Raw genomic sequence first — 16,603 nt, 5'->3', positions numbered from 1 at the left:
AACCTTCTGGCAGTCCCGGGGAGTCGGCCCATCATTCCTGGGCAAAGAGGCACTTGAGATGCTGCCTACAGGGAAGGGCAGGCTTGGGGTGGGCACGTCAAGAAGATGAGGCCTCCCCAAAGGGGCTGAACCAGACCCTGGGGCCTAGAGGAAGGGATGGGCAGGGAAGGGCCAGTGCCCTGGGAGACCCCAGAATAGAGGCTGAGGAGAGAAGAAAAGAGGAAGATGAGAGGTCGGTCCCCCAGGTTTGGTTATCTCCATTTTATGGACGAGGAAACTGAGGCTCACGGAGACAAAGCAGCTGGCCCGAGACCACACAGCTTGAAAGTTTGGGGTGCCAGATTTGAACCCAGCCCTTGGGACTCCCAAGTCCTCATCCTGGAGCTCTTCGAGTGCCAACCCAGGTTTGGAGGTCATCCAGTCAGAAGTCATGAACGACTGGTTTGGGCGCCATTGTGTGGCTGCCGCCAGCTTCGTCATCGTTGTCGTCCGTGCCCTCCGCTGCCCCGCGGGACCCCCAGGCCTTTGCCCATGGCTGTTGCCTCCACCACCGGGTCAGAAGGGGCTCCACAGAAGGAGCGGGCCGAGGGGGTGGGGAAGAGAAGGCTCGGCCAGGGCTCGTGGCGCAGCCCTTCCTGGCTCTGGTCCTCGGGGCCTCTCCTTCGCTCCTGCTCGTCCAGGCTGGGCCCGAGGCCCCCGTGACCCCACGGGCCGGAGATGGAGCCCCCGCTGCGCCTGGCAGACGTGCCTTCTGCTCAGGCCTCCGTCAATATGGCTTCAGATCCCGGCAGGAGATAGAGCAGTCCGACTGAGTCCCTGCAGAGGCCCAGGCTCTGGGCCCACCCTAACGCCGGCCTTTCTCAAGCCAACAGTGGCCCGAGGCCGGGGGAGCGAGGGCCGGAGCTGCCCGTGGAGGAAGGACTGAGCCCCGAGACTCTGCTGGCCTCTCCGGCTCTGGGGGACGGCAAGCCAGAGGCTGCCCTGTTCCTCTCGGAGAGTGGGCTTTGCTCAGCAGGGTCCAGGCGCCCCTCGGGGCAGCGGGAGGGCTCGGAACCGGGGCAGCACCAGAGTGGAAGACGCCTGCAGGCCGCAAACTATCTGGGCCAGCTTCCTTGGCTGCCCGAAATCCCGCCACTGGAGCTTCACTGTATTCCTCCATTAGGGAGGCCCTGGCACGGCGCCCGGCCCCGGGCACACGAAGGGAGACAAAACAAACGGTTCCACCCTCGAGGAGCTCAGGTGAGTGCAGACAGCCCAGAAACCTGCAGCAAGATTAACGATCCATCCTGTCACTTAGTCGGTCACATTCTTTCCAGCGTGTTCCCTGGGACCCCCAGGAGGCAGAAGCCGGACAAGGGGGGGGCTCGGCAAAGGCCGGGGGGATTCAGAGATTTGGGGAGAGCCGGGGACGTGCCCCCCCAGGCCCGCGGGCAGAGGTTCCTGGAATGGGCATCACAAGAGCTCCCCCACTCTTGGTTTGCCCTTCCCAATGGAAGAGGAAATCGGAGGAGACACGGCTTTTCTGGGGCGCTTCCAGGCACCACCACAAAGCATTCCTGCGAGGTCACATGCCGGCCCGTCTGTCAGCAGGCAGATGAGAGGAACATCCTCCTGGCTCTCTTTTCATGTAGAAGAAACATTCATTCGATGTGTCGAAAGACAAGCGGCCATTTGGAAAGGGAGCCCAGAGGCCGCTCTCGCTTCACCCTGGTGGGGCCCGAGTGGTCCTCGCCACAGCTGAAGTGCTTGGCAGGCTGCCCACTCCGGGGCCCCCCCTGAGCAAGCCCCCACTCGTGGCAGGACCAGAGGATGGACATGGCACAGCCGTGGGCCTGCAGGGGTACAGGGGGGCAGGCAGGGGTCCTGGGGAGGGTTACCAGCCCCCCAGCTGGCCAGTAGGCCTGGTCTGTGCCACCTGTTGGCTAATAAACCATGTATCGAATGCCAGCTCTGTACCAGGCACGGACTAAGCCCCGAAGGTACGAAGACAGACAAAAGACCGGCCTCCCCTCAAGGAGCCCCCCGTCTAATAGGAGGAGACGATGTGTGCTTCATCGTCCACGCACAAGCCGGCTCCAGAGAGGGTAAACTGGAAGTCCTCAGCAGAGGGAAGGCACAGGAATCGAGAGGGATCTGGAAGGGCTTCCTGGAGAAGGCAGGATTTGATTTGATCTGGACTTAAAGGACTCGGGGGGGGGCAGCCCTCCAGAAGCGGAGGGAGGAGGGGAGCAAATCTTCTGGGCCTCCCCCAGCCCCTAGGGTGGGCGGCCTGCCAAGGAATGGCTGGGAAGTCAGGAAGATGGCCCTGAGCCAGGGACCACAACAGCTGCTGGCCCTGACCATGGGAGACCCTTTGGAGATGCTGCAGGGCCCCCATCACACACGAGGGGCCAGCAGGGCAGTGTTCGAGGCTCTTTTGCACAGTCAGTCAACAGTCACTTTTAAAGTGCTTCCCATGTGCCAGGCACTGAGCTAAGCTCTTGGGACACAAAGAAAAGGCAAAAAACCATCAAGAAACTGTGTATTAGAGGAGACAGAGAGCCCACAAGCCCCCAACAGGAGGCAGTCAGCAGAGGGAAGGCCTGGAATTAAGGGGGCTCAGGGTGTCAGGATTCACACCCAGGACCCCAGCTGCTGCTATCTCTTTAGCCAGGAAATGGTTAACGGCACCCCAGCTTTTCTCAGGGTCCCGATGAGCTCCCTGAGAGCAGAGTCGGAAAAGCACCAACAGATAAAATACCATCGTCATGGAAAGCAGCGGCGGCAGGGCTGGGGCTCAAAGGGATCCGCCCTTTGTTTGGGCCCCTTGATTCACAAATAGCTCAAAGGGAAAGAGATGACTTGGAGGAAGCCCGCCCTTCCCCTCTCTTCCTCCTCCTCTTCCTCCGCCTCCGGATGCTGCCATACACTGGCGAGCCAGCGGCCGACCCTTCCCCAGGCTCCTCACCATTATTTCTTGGGCACACGGGTTCTGTGCATTCTAAAAGCTCTTTGCTCCCTCTGCCCACACAGCACTGCCCAAAGCGGGGTGTGCCAGTCCAGAAGCCGAGAGAGGTGACAGGAGAGCCCTGCTTCCTTCCATTATCCCTTGTGACTCCGACAGTGGCCATGGGGTCAGAGGGGCTGACAAAGCTGAAATACTCCCCCCTGTTCCCATGGTAAGCCGGGGGCAGAATCAGAATCAGAACCCAGGGCTCTGCAGTCCAAGAGGAGACCGACTAGGCCTCGTAGAAGCAGTATCTGCCCTGTTCCCAGGCTGGGCTCCATCACGAAGCACCTGGTCTCAGCCAGTGGTCAGTTACTTTCTCTTGCCCAGGACCCAGATGCTCCTGGCGCCATCCTGAGACCTTCCCAGCTGGCGACTGGCAGTCCCGGCCCAATGAGGAAAAGCAAAAATCCCCATTTGTCTTGAGGCCAGAGAGGAGAGCTCTCCGCCCAGCTCGGTCCGGGGCCCGTTGGCAGCAGAAAGGCAGCAGCATAACTTCAGTCCATGGCCAGGCTTTGGAGGTCACCTCCTGCTCTGTCCCACTCTCTGACCCTCAGCTCCACACTAGCCAAACCCCGTCTTACCACCCTCGGCCTTTGGTGCCGGCCCTTTGATAACGCAGCTTGCGCCCTGGTGGCCCCATCAGTCCCCCGAGGGCTCCTCCAGGCTCCTCTTCTGGCCTTCGGCCCCTTCTCGCCGTCTCCGTGCCCGTCTGACCCCGCTGGTGCTCCCTGCCCACGCTGGGCTGCTGCCACCTGAATGTGCCCCAATCCTTCAGTGCCCAGAGAACGGCGGCTCCTGGAGGGCCCAGCATGATGCCTGCCGGACGGTTCCACGGGAGGGCGGCGCGCCAGAGAGGGGCCAGCCTGTTCTCTTTCCACGTACCTGGCAGGGCCAGCTGTCGTGGGCACCAAGTGTGCCTGGTAACGCAAGAGGGCCCCCGAGGAAGCCGTCTGAGGATGGCGCTTGTCGTGAGGCCCCCAGACCTGCTGGGGCGTCTTCAGTGACCTGAGACACACTTTGGCAGGTCATGGAGCAGAGCTGGCACTGCGGAGCTGCCCCAGACAGTGGTGGGAACATGACGGCCGTGGAGGGCCGGCCACGTGGAAGGCCAGCCTTGAGCCCTGGCGGACACAGCAGTGAGGGAGGCAGGCCTGCAGCGGGGTGACCCTGGGCCAGTCACTAAACCCCCATTGCTCTTCTGCTTAGAGTCCATACTAAGACAGAGGGGAGGGTTTTCTTAAATTGCTGCTACCGAAGGTTCACCCTAGCCTGGGAGGTGGAGATAATGAACATGGCGTGGGTTCCATTTTACAAATGAGGAAACTGAGGCACTAAGAGACCCCCCCCCCCGGTAAGGGTCCCAGAACTAGTCGGCATCCGAGGGCTTGGGCCCCAGCCTCCTGCTCTTTCTCCAACCCAGTCACCAGTGGATGGTAGCCAGTCTTGCGTTCTCTGGGCTGGCTACATCTGCAGTCTAGTCTCGAGGCGTCTGAGACATCCCACGGATCCCCTTTGTCCGGGGTGCCCTGGGGCCCCAGGTGGCCAGCCTCTCGGCCCTTGCCCCGAGCCTCGGCCCTTGGCGTGGTCTTGGCTTTGGAGTCAAGGCCTTCAGAGAACTTCTCTCCTCCCAGCGGGGATCGATGTAAGTTGGCAAAGGGACCGAGCAGCCGGCCGGCGACCCCGAGAAGGCGGGACGAGCAGCCGGCAGGTGCTGTCCTAGGCCAGGCCCCAGAGAAGTGGGAGGAGGGCACCGGCCCCCTCCTCGGCTCCCCCAGCCCCATCTTGCCTCATTTAGCATCCGCAGCCCACCCCTGGCCTTCCTCGTCACCCTCGCTCTTGCCCTCTTGCTCTTCCTCCATGCCTGGAATGAATGGATGAATGGACGGTCATGGTCGTGCTGGGCACCGAGGACGCAGGCAGCAGGATCGCCTCTGCCCGCAAGGATGGGGAAGGGAACCCGCATGCAGAGGGGCCCTGGGAAGTGGGGGCGGGCACCCATTAGGTGGCCTCATCTGTACTCTCAGAATCGCTTTGAAAGCTTGGCTCAGGCCGTTTCCTGGCCCTCCCCTTCGCACCCCCCCCGGTCACTGGGGTGCCCTCTGGAGGGTGGAGACATTTTCCTTTCTGTCTTTGGGTTCCCCAAACCTGGCATGGCCCGGGGCACATGGCTGGCACATAATAGACAGCTGTCGATGGATGGATGCTCTCTTGTCCTCCCCATCCTGCCTCATTCCTCCTGATTCTCGCCTACCCCATTGCCTGTGTCTCCCTTCTCCCTCCCCCCCGGGGGCTCCGTTCAGGGGGTCCCCAGGAACAGGGATGCGGGTGCAGGAGAGCCAGGTCAGCGCTGCCAGGACCCTGCTTAACGGGCCCCCGTCCCACTCTGTGTCCCTTAGGTGGAAGGATTCCTTTGTGGACTGGAACGGCACGGAGCCCATCCTGTGAGGCCAGGCTCTCGCAGCCCTTGTCCGGTACCACCTGGATGATTCCTGAGACCTGAGGACCTGCCTGCAGCCTTGAAGAATTCCACTTTTACCCCCAAGCCACTTGAGCTCCTGCCAAGGGGCATTTCCAGAAAGTCCTGCAAGTTTTCTTTTGTGTACACTGAGTCAGCGGGATCCAGCCTCCATCCGTCGTAAAGCTGTCGGCAGCAGCTTCAGTGCCAGCTTTGAGTCCAGTCTGCCTCCTGCCATTGTCTCCAAAGGCCTGACCGAAGAAGAGGCCCCCAGGCGCTCCTGGCCACTGCTCAGCCACCACCTATCGATTCTCTTCCACCCCTGCCCCTCCTGGAAAGACCTGAATGGTTCAGGATCTTCCTGCAGGCCTGCCCAAGACATCCGTCCAAGTAAAGCAGGAGCTTAAAGTGCCCGGTGCGGCTCTGGCCTTGTTCCTGCGCCCTGGGGGGGGCCTGGGGAGGGCTCGGGCCACAGTCGGGAGCAGGGCCTAGGGGCGGCCCCCTGCCCCCTGCCTCCGCTGTCCTAAGGCCGATCCCTGGAGCGCTCCCTCACCCGGGTTCTTTTAGGCTGAGGTCTGTCACGGAAGCAGTTCAGGCCCAAGTTCCTGGCACACAGCTGTACCGCAGCATTCCCAGAGCAGCTGTTAGAGCTGCCCCCCCCCATTTTTCAGTGAAGCCTAGAATGTCTAAGCTCCCCGGTGAGGCTGGGAAAAATGGTAGAGGCCGGTGGGCAGGACAGCGGGCAGGAGTCCAGCCTTGGAGGCAGGCCCTGCAGCAGCTCGAAGGGCTAGGCCTACAGGGGCTGGGAAGGCTCCTGCTCCCCTCGCCTGGCCACTAAGCCTCTACCTACCTGTCAGGGGAGATGGGACCGAAAAACGGCCACGCACGAGCTGAGCAAAGGCTTTCCAGGGCCTGGTTTAATTCAGTTCCACTAAGTAGGGTCTAGCTCGGACCCAGGCCTCTGCCCCCATTGTACAGATTACAGAACGGGCTGTGCTCAGTTCTCCCTTACCCACGGAGGATGCCAGCCCTGCCCTCGTGGAGTATACAGTCCACTGCGTGAGTGGGAGAGCAGTCCAAGGGCACCCAGGGGAACCCAAAGACAGAGCGAAGTCTGCTCTGGAAACCCTGTTGGAGTCGCCTCCTGCCCTGTTTCTCTTTCAGACACCCCTCCTGTCCCGGCTGTGCCTTTGTCCCTCCCCACACCAGCCTGCCTCGACCTGCCTCTCCTCGTGCCTGCAGGGTGCTGGCCCTGCCCTGGCCCTCCGTGGCCCACAGAGCCATCCTGGCTCGACCTCAGGCCCGTCCCCCTCCTCCTCCCTTCTCTGAAGTCTCTGCTCTGCAGCGATTTGTTTACATTTGTGCACACGGGCTGGATCCCCAGCAGCTCCCTGAGGAGGGCTCGGCCTATTTGGGCTTTGGCTCTGTGGCCCCCCAGAGGACAGAAGGGGCCGCCGCAGGGCCCTGAACCAAAAGGAAAAGGACTGGGGAGCCCAGGCCAGCGGGCCCGTGTGGGCCTTGCTGACCCCAAGGGCAGGTTTCCTCCATGACCAGAGGAAGGGTGGAGGGCAGAAGGGGCCAAAGGGGCCCATCGGCTTGGCGAGGGCTCCCGGATCAGGTTTAGGGGCTTTGGGAAGAAGGCTGGGATCCCGGGCCTGGCCTTTTCTGATTTATGCCAGACAGGCCAGCTTTCCCCTGAACGGCCACGGTCTCCCCATCAGCCACAAACCGTTGCCGGGCAAGAGCCCACCATATCCGGGGCTGGGCCGGGCTCTGCCAGGGAGCCGGGGCTTCACCCGGAACATCTGCAACGGGTGTTTTTAATAAGGTTTCTCTGGAAAACAAGCTGGGTCGCTGCAGCTCAGCGGGGAACATTATCAGTAAACACACGTCAGCAGCCACTGGCCCACGCTCAGCCCCTCAATGCATCCCAGATGTCCGCCCAGAGCCAAGGGGCCTCCGAGGCCTGGCCCACACCTGGCCAGCGATGGCTTCTACTGTCACAACAGCCCAGCGAGGTGCTGTCTGCCCGGGCTGGGACTGGGCCAGGTTCTTCCTGACAGCTCCCCACTGGCCCTCTTCCTCTCCCCTTGGGTCCCCCACCATTTCCTTCTCTCCAGCACTCTTCCTTCGGCCTCCTCCCCACCTCCTGCCCCTTGAAGATCATGGCCGTGTCCAGACCAGCTTTAACCCCTCCTTCCTTCTACAGCTGAGCCCGGGGGAGCCGGGCCCTCAGCAATGAGCTTCCTGAAACCCGGTGCCCAGAATTGAGCTCCATGTGGGGCTGAGGGGCAGGGACAGGCACTATTCACACCAGAGGCCCAGGCTGGGCCAAGCCTCTCCCTTCCCTGCCCAGAGCCGAGTTAGAGTCTCTCCGGCAAAGGGCTTCTCTGTCCTATGCGTCCTGGGCTCTGAGGGGAAGTAGCTTGTCATCGGTGGCCATTAGGGGTAGCAGGTGGGCACTTCTGTCCAAGCGAAGGGCTCATCTCATGCCTGAACTCTGTGCCCCAAAGAATGCCTGGATGGCTGGCAACTGAATGAAGTTTCAGGGATCGGAACGGCGGTGCCCCACAGCTTTTGTGGGCTGCCCCATGCCTGGCTCTCCTGGGGACTCGGGGAACAATCCTTCCCTGGCCTCTGGCAGCCACCCTGCAGGGCTCTTTGCTATGTAAACGCTGGTGCCTGTTCACAGCAGGCTCCCAACAAAAAGACTTCCTATCGATGGCCGAACTGTGGCTTGGTTTGTTTTGCTTGGCCCCAGGAACGAGACTAACTGAGCTCTGGGAGGAGGAAATCGTTTTCCCTGTAGCAGCCTGGGAAGGAAAAGGGATCCTTTGTAGAGAGCCTCACTTAACCCCTGCCCAGAGCCCTGGCAGCTTGTCGGCTCTGCTGGGAAAAACAATCATCACCGTGTCACCCAAAACAGCCCAGAGGGGCTGGATGAGTCTAGGCTCAGCCCCCATTTCCCAGGAGCAGGAATTCTGGGCAGTAGGGAGAGGAGATGACCCTGGCCCCTTCCCTCTCCCTTTCCCCATGTCCCAGGAGAGGCCAACAAGATGTAAGAAGGAATGAACTTGGACAGGTAGCCAGCCCTGGAGGTGCTGATGAAGACAGGCTTAGAAGACTCTCAAGAAGAGAGAGCTCTTGGAGTTGCGAATTGATCCAGCCATTCTGGAGGGCAATTTGGAACTATGCACAGAGCTTCAAAAGACTGCGGGCCCTGTGATCCAGCCATACCACTGCTGGGTTTGTACCCCAAAAAGATTATAAGGAAAAATAAGAATACAAAAATATTCATAGCTGCGCTCTTTGTAGTAGCAAAAAACTGGAAAATGAGGGGGTTCCCTTCGATTGGGGAATGGCTGAACAGATTGTGGTATCTGATGGGGATGGAATACTATTGTGCTCAAAGGAATAATGAACTGGAGGAATTCCATGTAACCTGGAAAGACCTCCAGGAAGTGATGCAGAGTGAAATGAGCAGAACCAGGAGAACATTGTACACAGAGACAGATACATTGTAGCACCATCAAATGTAACTGACTTTTCTTCTAACAACAATGTAATGACCCAGGACAATCTAGAGGGACTTGGGAGAAAGAATGTATCCACATCTAGAGGCAGAAATGCAGAAGAAAACGTATGATTGATCACGTGGTTCAAGAGGGATATGATTGGGGATGTCTTTGAGTGATCGCTCTATTGCAAACATTAAGGATATGGAAATATGTTTTGAAAAATGACACATGTAAAACTCAGTGGAATTGTTCGTCGGCTCCGGGAGGAGGGAGGGGTGAGGGGAGGGAAAGAACATGAATCATGGAACCATGGAAAAATATTCTAACATAAATAAATTTAAAAAATAAAGAGAAGAGCTCTTGGACAGGTCATTTGGAGGTGTTGGGGGACATGCTCAAACTGGGAGGGAAGTGCCAGGGGCTGGATGTGGCCCCAGAGTGGAAGAGATGGGAGGGAGGCAGGGGCAAGGCTGCCCCCAGTCAGTTCAGGGGCCCCCACACTGGGGTCAGCCAAGCCCGATGAATCCCCAGACTATAAGCTTGGCACCATCCATCGGCCAACAACAAGCATTTGGTTGAGTCTTCTGCCACGTGCTAGGCTCCACACAGACCAAGCACCCAAAGATGAAACTGGCCCTGTCTTCCCTCAAGGACCTCTCAGTCGATGGGAGCAGCATGCCCGGCCAATCTCTGCTCCCTTCTTTGGTCACTGATCCACGTCACCTCCCTGCACAGGCCAGGCCAGGCAGCCCTAAGCGCCATCTCCTGGGCAGGTCCTCCTCTCAGCCCTTGGGGTCAGCTTTCTGTCTCTGAGGCCTCGAGCAGCCAAGCCCCCAGTGACCGCTAGTTAACTCCTCAGAGGTGCCCTGCTCCGAAGCCCAAAGGTCTCTCTGCCATAGCCGTGGGCTCGTGGGCCGCCCAAGCCCACGCCAGATGGGCAGGCTCCCTGCAGGTATGCCAAGAGCAGAAGATAACCTGACGCGCTCCTGAGGGACTGTTGGCAGAGGTGGCCTCCCTCCCTGGTTGTGGTGATGGCAGGCAGGACTCTCCAGAGCCATGAAGGCCTCATAAATATTCTAGAAGGTGACAGAGTGCCAAGTCCATTTGCAGGTGCTTTTGTGCTTGGGTCCTGTTTGTGATACACTCGAGATCTTGATGCCCCCTTGGCTGCTGGGGCAGTAATTACCAGAGCGAGATGCCAGGCACTGGAGATGGTGCCCATCACCCAACGTGACCTAGAGAGAGAGTGGCCCGGGGAGACGCGGCCCAAAACCTTCCTCTTTAGCCAGTCACGGGCTTATCTTTAGGAAAGGGTCAAGCAGCTGGCTCGGGCCCTCGAGGGAGGCCCGTGTGACCCGGCTCTGCAAAGCCTTTCATTCCAGGCTTCTGGGGGCCAACCCCCGGCGGGAAATGAGCAAAGCGTCTCTGCCGGCGCCCCTTTGCTCTGTCTCTGAACCCTTCCTCCTCCCCATGACGGCCTCTCTCCTGGGCCCCACTTCTCAGGTTCAGGCAGCCATCTCTCGGAAACTCTTAAAGCTAGAAGGGGCCATGGAAGTCAGCTAACCCGGTGTACCCATTTTACTGAGGAAGAAACTAAGAGGCTCAGAAAAGGGAAAAGACTAGCCTAAGGTCACACAGTCATTGCTCTCCAGGACTTTAGAAATGGAATTGCCACTACTGTGTGTGCGACAGAGAGATAAAGAAAGAGGAAGGAGCAGGGACAGAGACAGAGACAAATAGAGACAGGGAGGGAGACAGCCAGATGGACAGACGCAGGAAGAGAGACCCAGAAACAGCTCCCAGGTGTAAACCTCAGTGTTAGCCATCTTTTTCTCCTGATGATCAAGGCCAACCCTTGGGTGGTAAGAAACGTGGGACTTGCCCATCCCAAGCAGAGAGGAAGCTTTTGAGCAGCCAATACAAACTGGCCTTTAAGGACCGCCCTGAAGTGTATGAAGCGCCCCGTGGCCCCTGAGCTCACGGACACATTCTCAGGAGGTGGAAGCTACCACTATCAGGCCCCAAAGTTCAGGTGAGGAAACTGAGGCTTGAAGAGCAGAACTGACTTGCCTGTGGCTACCCGGCTAGTGGAAGTCAGCAGTAGGGCCTCCTAACCACAGCACGCTCCCCACCGGGCCACACGGCCAGTCTCTGGGCACATTCCCAGCCCATTCTGCCCCAGAGGGGTCAGGCCCATCCCCCAGAGCATGGGGCTTGGGGTTCTGGCCATTGCTGCCATGCTTCCTCAATGACTGAGCCCTTCACCCACTGGTGGCCTTTGGCCTCCTTGCTCGGCTCCGCAGTGTCCGCGGGGTGGGGGAAGGGGTGCTGTCTCACAGGGTGCTCCCAGGATCTCCTGGATTAAGAGACTCCCCAAGATCCGGCCCCGAGCAGGCTTGAAGGATCCTCTGTTTGTGGCTTCAGGAAACAAGGCCTGGGGGGTTGGGGGGTACCACAGAGAGCATTAGCTAGAGCTGGGGTCTGGCAGCCATCATGCCCCAGCATGGGGTCCTCCAGGGTTCTGGCCTCAGCGCAGCACCCAGCAATGGAGGGGGCCTTCCGAGGGGTGCCGCTTTGCTTTCCCAGCATTCTCTGCTGCTCTGCATCTGCACCTGTTTCCATTTTCTCTGTGGGGATGGGCTGAGGACCACCCCGAGAGTGCTCGGGTCGAGCCCCATCAGGTCCACGTGCAAAGCCTCCCACCTCCTCCCTGGGCTCCAGGTGCCTCGTGCCCCTGGCCTGTCCTCGGCCTTTCCCCCTAGGCTCCCCGGCCTGCCCAGCCGGACCCCCTTCTCTGCCCCTGCCTGCCCCCTCCTCATCCTGTTGCAGCAGTCACCAGGGAGGAGGCGAGGAGGGCCAGCCGGCTGGCCCAGGGACGCTCCCAGGGCAAAGCCTCCATTCGGGCCCGAGATGGCGGAGCCCCTCTTGGCTGCTCCCCCCCCCCCAGCAGCAGAGCTGGCTCTCCTGGGAGCCGAGTTTGCAAAACATCCCTGGGAGTGATGAAAGCTTCCCCCGGCGGCCGCCTTGGCAGACCTTCAAGCCTGAGGAGCAATTAGCAATCAGTGATGAGGAAGTCCAGTGCAGCCTTTGTTCTGGGCCGGCCACCAGGGACCCGAGCGGGCAAAGCCAGGAGGCCCCACGGAGCTGGTCACGCAAGGGCTCCGGGCTGGAGTCTCCGGCCGGCCAGGAACCTCAGCACCCCTGGGCCGTCCCCCCAGTCACCAGCCCCGGCCCTTGAGCAAACCGTCTTCCTCCCCAGACCGGAGCTTCCTCATCTGTAAAATGGGACAGTTAGAGGACCCGAAGGGAAGCTCCTGACATAGCAGGGACCACAGGTCCCCCAGCTCCAGGGCTGGATCTCCACCCACGGCGTGGCCCCTCCCCAGGGCTGGGGGCCTTCTTCTGCCTCCTCCTCCTTTCCGCCTCCCAGCTTCCCCGGTGAGCCGTGCCCCAAGGCTCACCTACGTCCCATGACGCTGGTGCCGGTCGTGCCCCCCAAGCTCTCTGAGGCAAGGGGACTGGCTGCCTTTCTCCCGGCCCCCACCCTGGCTGGCCACCAGAGGCTCGGCTGTCTCTTTGTCTCCATGGCCCCTCTCTGAGGGACCCCCCAGCACCCGTGGGCTCGGCTGCCGTCTCTGCAGAAGTCTCTCATCCAGGCGTCCAGCTCGTGTCTTTACTGAGCTCCAGGCCTGCTCCTCCGTCAGCCTTCGGACTCAGCACGGCCAATATGGAACTCGCGGCCCTTCCCTAAAGCCCTCCCCTGGGCCTAGCCCTGCTGCTGCCACCCTCCCGGCCCCCAGGATTCACAGCCCAGCGTCGTCCTTACTCCTCCCCCGTCCTGGCCAGGGTGTGCCCAGACGTTATCACTTCTGTCTTCCTGCCATCGATTTGCTCTGTCCTTCGCTCCAGCGGCCGCCACCTGGGCCAGGAAGGCACTTTCTTTTGTTCCTTCTCCCTCTCCCTCCCCGACGGCGAGCTCCTCTGACAGAAAGTTTGGGAAGACCAAAAAAAACCCAAATGGGCAGAGCTGGTCAGCACCCCACAAAGGCCTGAACCCCTAGGCCACGGCCAGCCCTCAGGACCCCACCTGTACCCCCAGCCGGGTGCTCGGTCACTGGGCAGCTTTCACTTCTGGCTATTTCCCTCCCTCCGCAGCCAAGACAGTGGGGGAGGTCCGGCCCATATCGAATCGGCCTGAAAAAGCAGAGCTAATGCCTCAAAATGAATTCCAGAGCAGCGTCACCCACGAAAAGACAACGTGGACGGCCGGCATGAGGGCTCCAGTGCAGCACGGAGGCAGCAGCCAAGGCCACGGATGGTGAGGGGGTCGCACAAGTGCTCAGAAGGAGATTACAGGGTCCCTTTCCTGGCTCTGGGTACGAGACTCTTGTCACTTTGCCCATCCCCAGAACCAAGTCGCGGCCATGGGGCCCAGCCGCAGGCGAGGAGGAGCACGAGGAGACAGCAGCCCCTGCAGCCCCAGGGGAGCCGGGAGCCTGGTCACAGTCCTTTACCCAAGGGGGAAGAGAGAGCTTGGGGTTACTCACAGAGCAGAGGACAGGCCTGCAGAGGATCAAACACAGCTCTCCTTGCATCGTACCACTTTGGAAGAACTGAAAGCAGAGACACCCCCAGACCCAGCTCCCCGAAGGCAGCTGCACAAAGAACCTGAGGCTTGGACCACAGGCATAGAGCCCACGTGAACAGCTGTTAAACTAAAAGAAAAGAACAAGGCTGGAAAATGAGCAAACAATAAAAAAAGAAAGAAACTCAATGCAAAAAGTTCTTTTGGTAACAGGATAGAAGATAACCAAGTCATCACTGCTGCCCCCAAAGCCTCCCAGGAAAATCTGAATGACTCTCAAGGCCAAAAAGAATTCACGGAGGAGCTAAAAAAGGATTTTAAAAGTCAAAGAAGAGAGATAGAAGAAAAATTGGGGAAAGAAATAAGATGAATATAGGAAAATCATGAAAAAGAGTCAACAGCTTGGTAAGGCAAAGGAGGCACAAAAAATACTGAAGGAATTAAAAAACAGAATAGGCCATTTGGTAAAAGAGATACAAAACTCCAAAGAGAAGAACTCCTTAAAAAGCCAAATTGGCCAAATGGAGAAAGATATACAGAAAAGCACCGAAGAAAAGAACTTCTTAAAAGGCAGAATTGGCTCTTTGGAAATAGAGGTACAAAAATTCACTGAGGAAAAGAATTCTTTACACAATAAAATTGGCCTGATCATCTCCTGAAAGAGATCCCAAAAGAATAACTCCCAGGACTATTATAGCCAAATTCCCAAACTCCAAGGGCAAGGAGAAAATATTGCAAGCACCAAAAAGAAACTATTCAAACATCATGGAACCACAATCAAGACAACGCAAGAATCAGCAGCTTCTACCTTAGAGGATCAGAGGGCCTGGAAGAGGATATTGGCAGAGGGCAAAGGAGCTAGGACTTCAACCAAGCATCGCTTACTCAGCCAAGCTGAGCAAAATCCTTCAGAGGAAAAAATGGGTATTCAATGAAACAGAGGACTTTCAAACATTCCTGATAAAAAGGAGAGGGGTGAAGAGCATATGAGTCTTATTCTCATCAGAATTGTCTCAATGAAGGAAGAACATACACCATCAGTTGGGTAAAGAAAGCTATCTTACCCTACTGGAAATTAGGAGGGGGAAGGGATAAGAGAATGGAGGTGGGGATGATAGAAAAGGGACAAGTTGGGGGAGGGGAAGTCAGAAACAAAACAGGGGTTAATAGGATGGAGCATAAACACAGTAATCAGAATGGCACAAACACTTTGTACAAGTCTCTCTAATAAAGGCCTCATTTCTCAAATACCCAGAGAAATGAGTCGAATGTATGAGAACACAAGGCATTCCCCAATTGATAAATGGTCAAAGGATAGGAACAGGCAGTTCTGAGACAAAGCAATTAAAGCTTTCTAGCGGCATGCAAAAAAAAAATGCTCTGAATCACTATTGATTAGAGAAATGCAAATTAAAACAACTCTGAGGTATCACAGCACACCTATCAGATTGGCTATGATGACAGAAAAGGAAAATGACAGAACTTGGAGGGGATGTGGGAAAATGGAGACACGTTTGGGGGAGTTGTGAAGTGATCCAGTCAGGAGAGTGGTTTGGACCTGTACCCAAAAGGCAATGAAACAGTACATACTCTTTGACCCAGGAATCCACAAAAGGAATAATATGGATCAACAGAATAGGTATGGGGTAAATGACCTCAGCAAGCTAGTGTTTGATAAACCCAAAGATCCCAACTTTTAGAATAAGAACTCACTCTTTAACAAAAACTGCTGAGAAAATTGGAAAACCATGGCAGAAGCTAGATATAGACCAATATCTCACACCTATACCAAAATAGGGTCAAAATGGATAGATGACTTAGACATAAAGAGTGATACCATAACTAAATTAGGGGAACACAGACTAGTTTACCTGGAAGATCTTTGGAGGAGGGAAAAATTTATGAACAAACAAGAGATAGAGAACATCACAAAATGTAAAATGAATAATTTCAATTATATTAAAAAGGTTTTGTACAAACAAAACCAATTCAACCAAGATTAGAAGGGAAGAAACAGGGGAAATTTTTTATAACAAATGTCTCTGATAAAGGTCTAAGTCAAATGTATAAGAATGTTCTAAATTACTATTAATTAAAGAAATGCAAATTAAAACAACTCTGAGGTACCACCTCACACCTATCAGATTGCCCAATTTGGCAGTAAAACAAAGTAGCAAATGTTGGAAGGGAGGTGGCAAAATTGGGACACTAATGCATTGCTGGTGGATTTGTAAACTAATCCAATCATTCTGGAGGACAGTTAGTGACTATACCCAAAGGGCCACAAAAGAATGCATACCCTTTGATCCAGTAATGCCACTACTGGGCCTATAGACCAAAGAAGAAATAAAAATGGGGGAAAGACCTACTTATACAAACATATTTCTCGCTGCTCTTTCTGTGGTGGCAAAGAATTGGGCATTGAGGAGATGGACATCCATCCATTGGGGAATGGCTGCAGAAAGTGTGGTATGTGTTGGTGATGGAATATTATTGTGCTGTAAGGAATGATGAACAGAAAGATTTCAGAAAGAGCTGGGAAGACCTCCATGAACTCATGCAGAACAAAATAAACAGAACTGGGAGAACATTGTCATTCAGGATGCTCACCCTGATGGGGAAGCCAGATGCCACATGACTTTGTGACTCTTCTGTCCTACCACCAGGGTACACAGGATCTCAGTCCCCTACACAATTTACTTCACACATGTGAAAGATGACCCAACAGTTCTTTCTCTGAGGATGGAGAGCATTCTCCATTGTAAGTCCTTCAGGATTGTCCCAGATCATTGCATTGCTGAGAGGAGCCAAGTTTTCACAGATAATCATTGTCCAATATTTCTGTTACTATGTCCAATGTTCTCCCATGTGTGCTTGCCATCTTCCTCCTCCCTGCCATGAGACCTGTGGGCTATGCCCTTAGTGCTGCCCTGGGACTCTTTGGCAGTGAGTTTTGCCTTTGTTTGGCCAGAACCAGCTGCCAGCCAGCTCACGACACAGAGTGTTCACTTGGCATGGAAGCTTATGAAAGGGAATTCTTTATTCTCTTTGTCTAT

The 16,603-nt window shown here is 56.6% G+C and overlaps 1 protein-coding gene across 1 annotated transcript in view; it reads left to right on the top strand.

Annotated features, from left to right (window-relative positions):
* The window catches only part of MINDY4 (MINDY lysine 48 deubiquitinase 4), a 73,401-nt gene extending 67,550 nt beyond the window's left edge, over window positions 1-5,851 (top strand). Inside the window, exon 11 of the mRNA XM_044661719.1 lies at window positions 5,386-5,851. Within this exon, the coding sequence (XP_044517654.1) occupies window positions 5,386-5,434 (49 nt within the window). The 3' untranslated portion in view covers window positions 5,435-5,851. The remainder of the gene's footprint in view (window positions 1-5,385) is intronic.
* Window positions 5,852-16,603: the final 10,752 nt, after the last annotated feature.

This window comes from Gracilinanus agilis, chromosome 1, assembly GCF_016433145.1.
Source record: "Gracilinanus agilis isolate LMUSP501 chromosome 1, AgileGrace, whole genome shotgun sequence".
Classification (NCBI taxonomy): domain Eukaryota; kingdom Metazoa; phylum Chordata; class Mammalia; order Didelphimorphia; family Didelphidae; genus Gracilinanus; species Gracilinanus agilis.
Note: the sequence above shows the minus strand (reverse complement) of the source record. Positions and strands in the feature narration are given on the sequence as shown.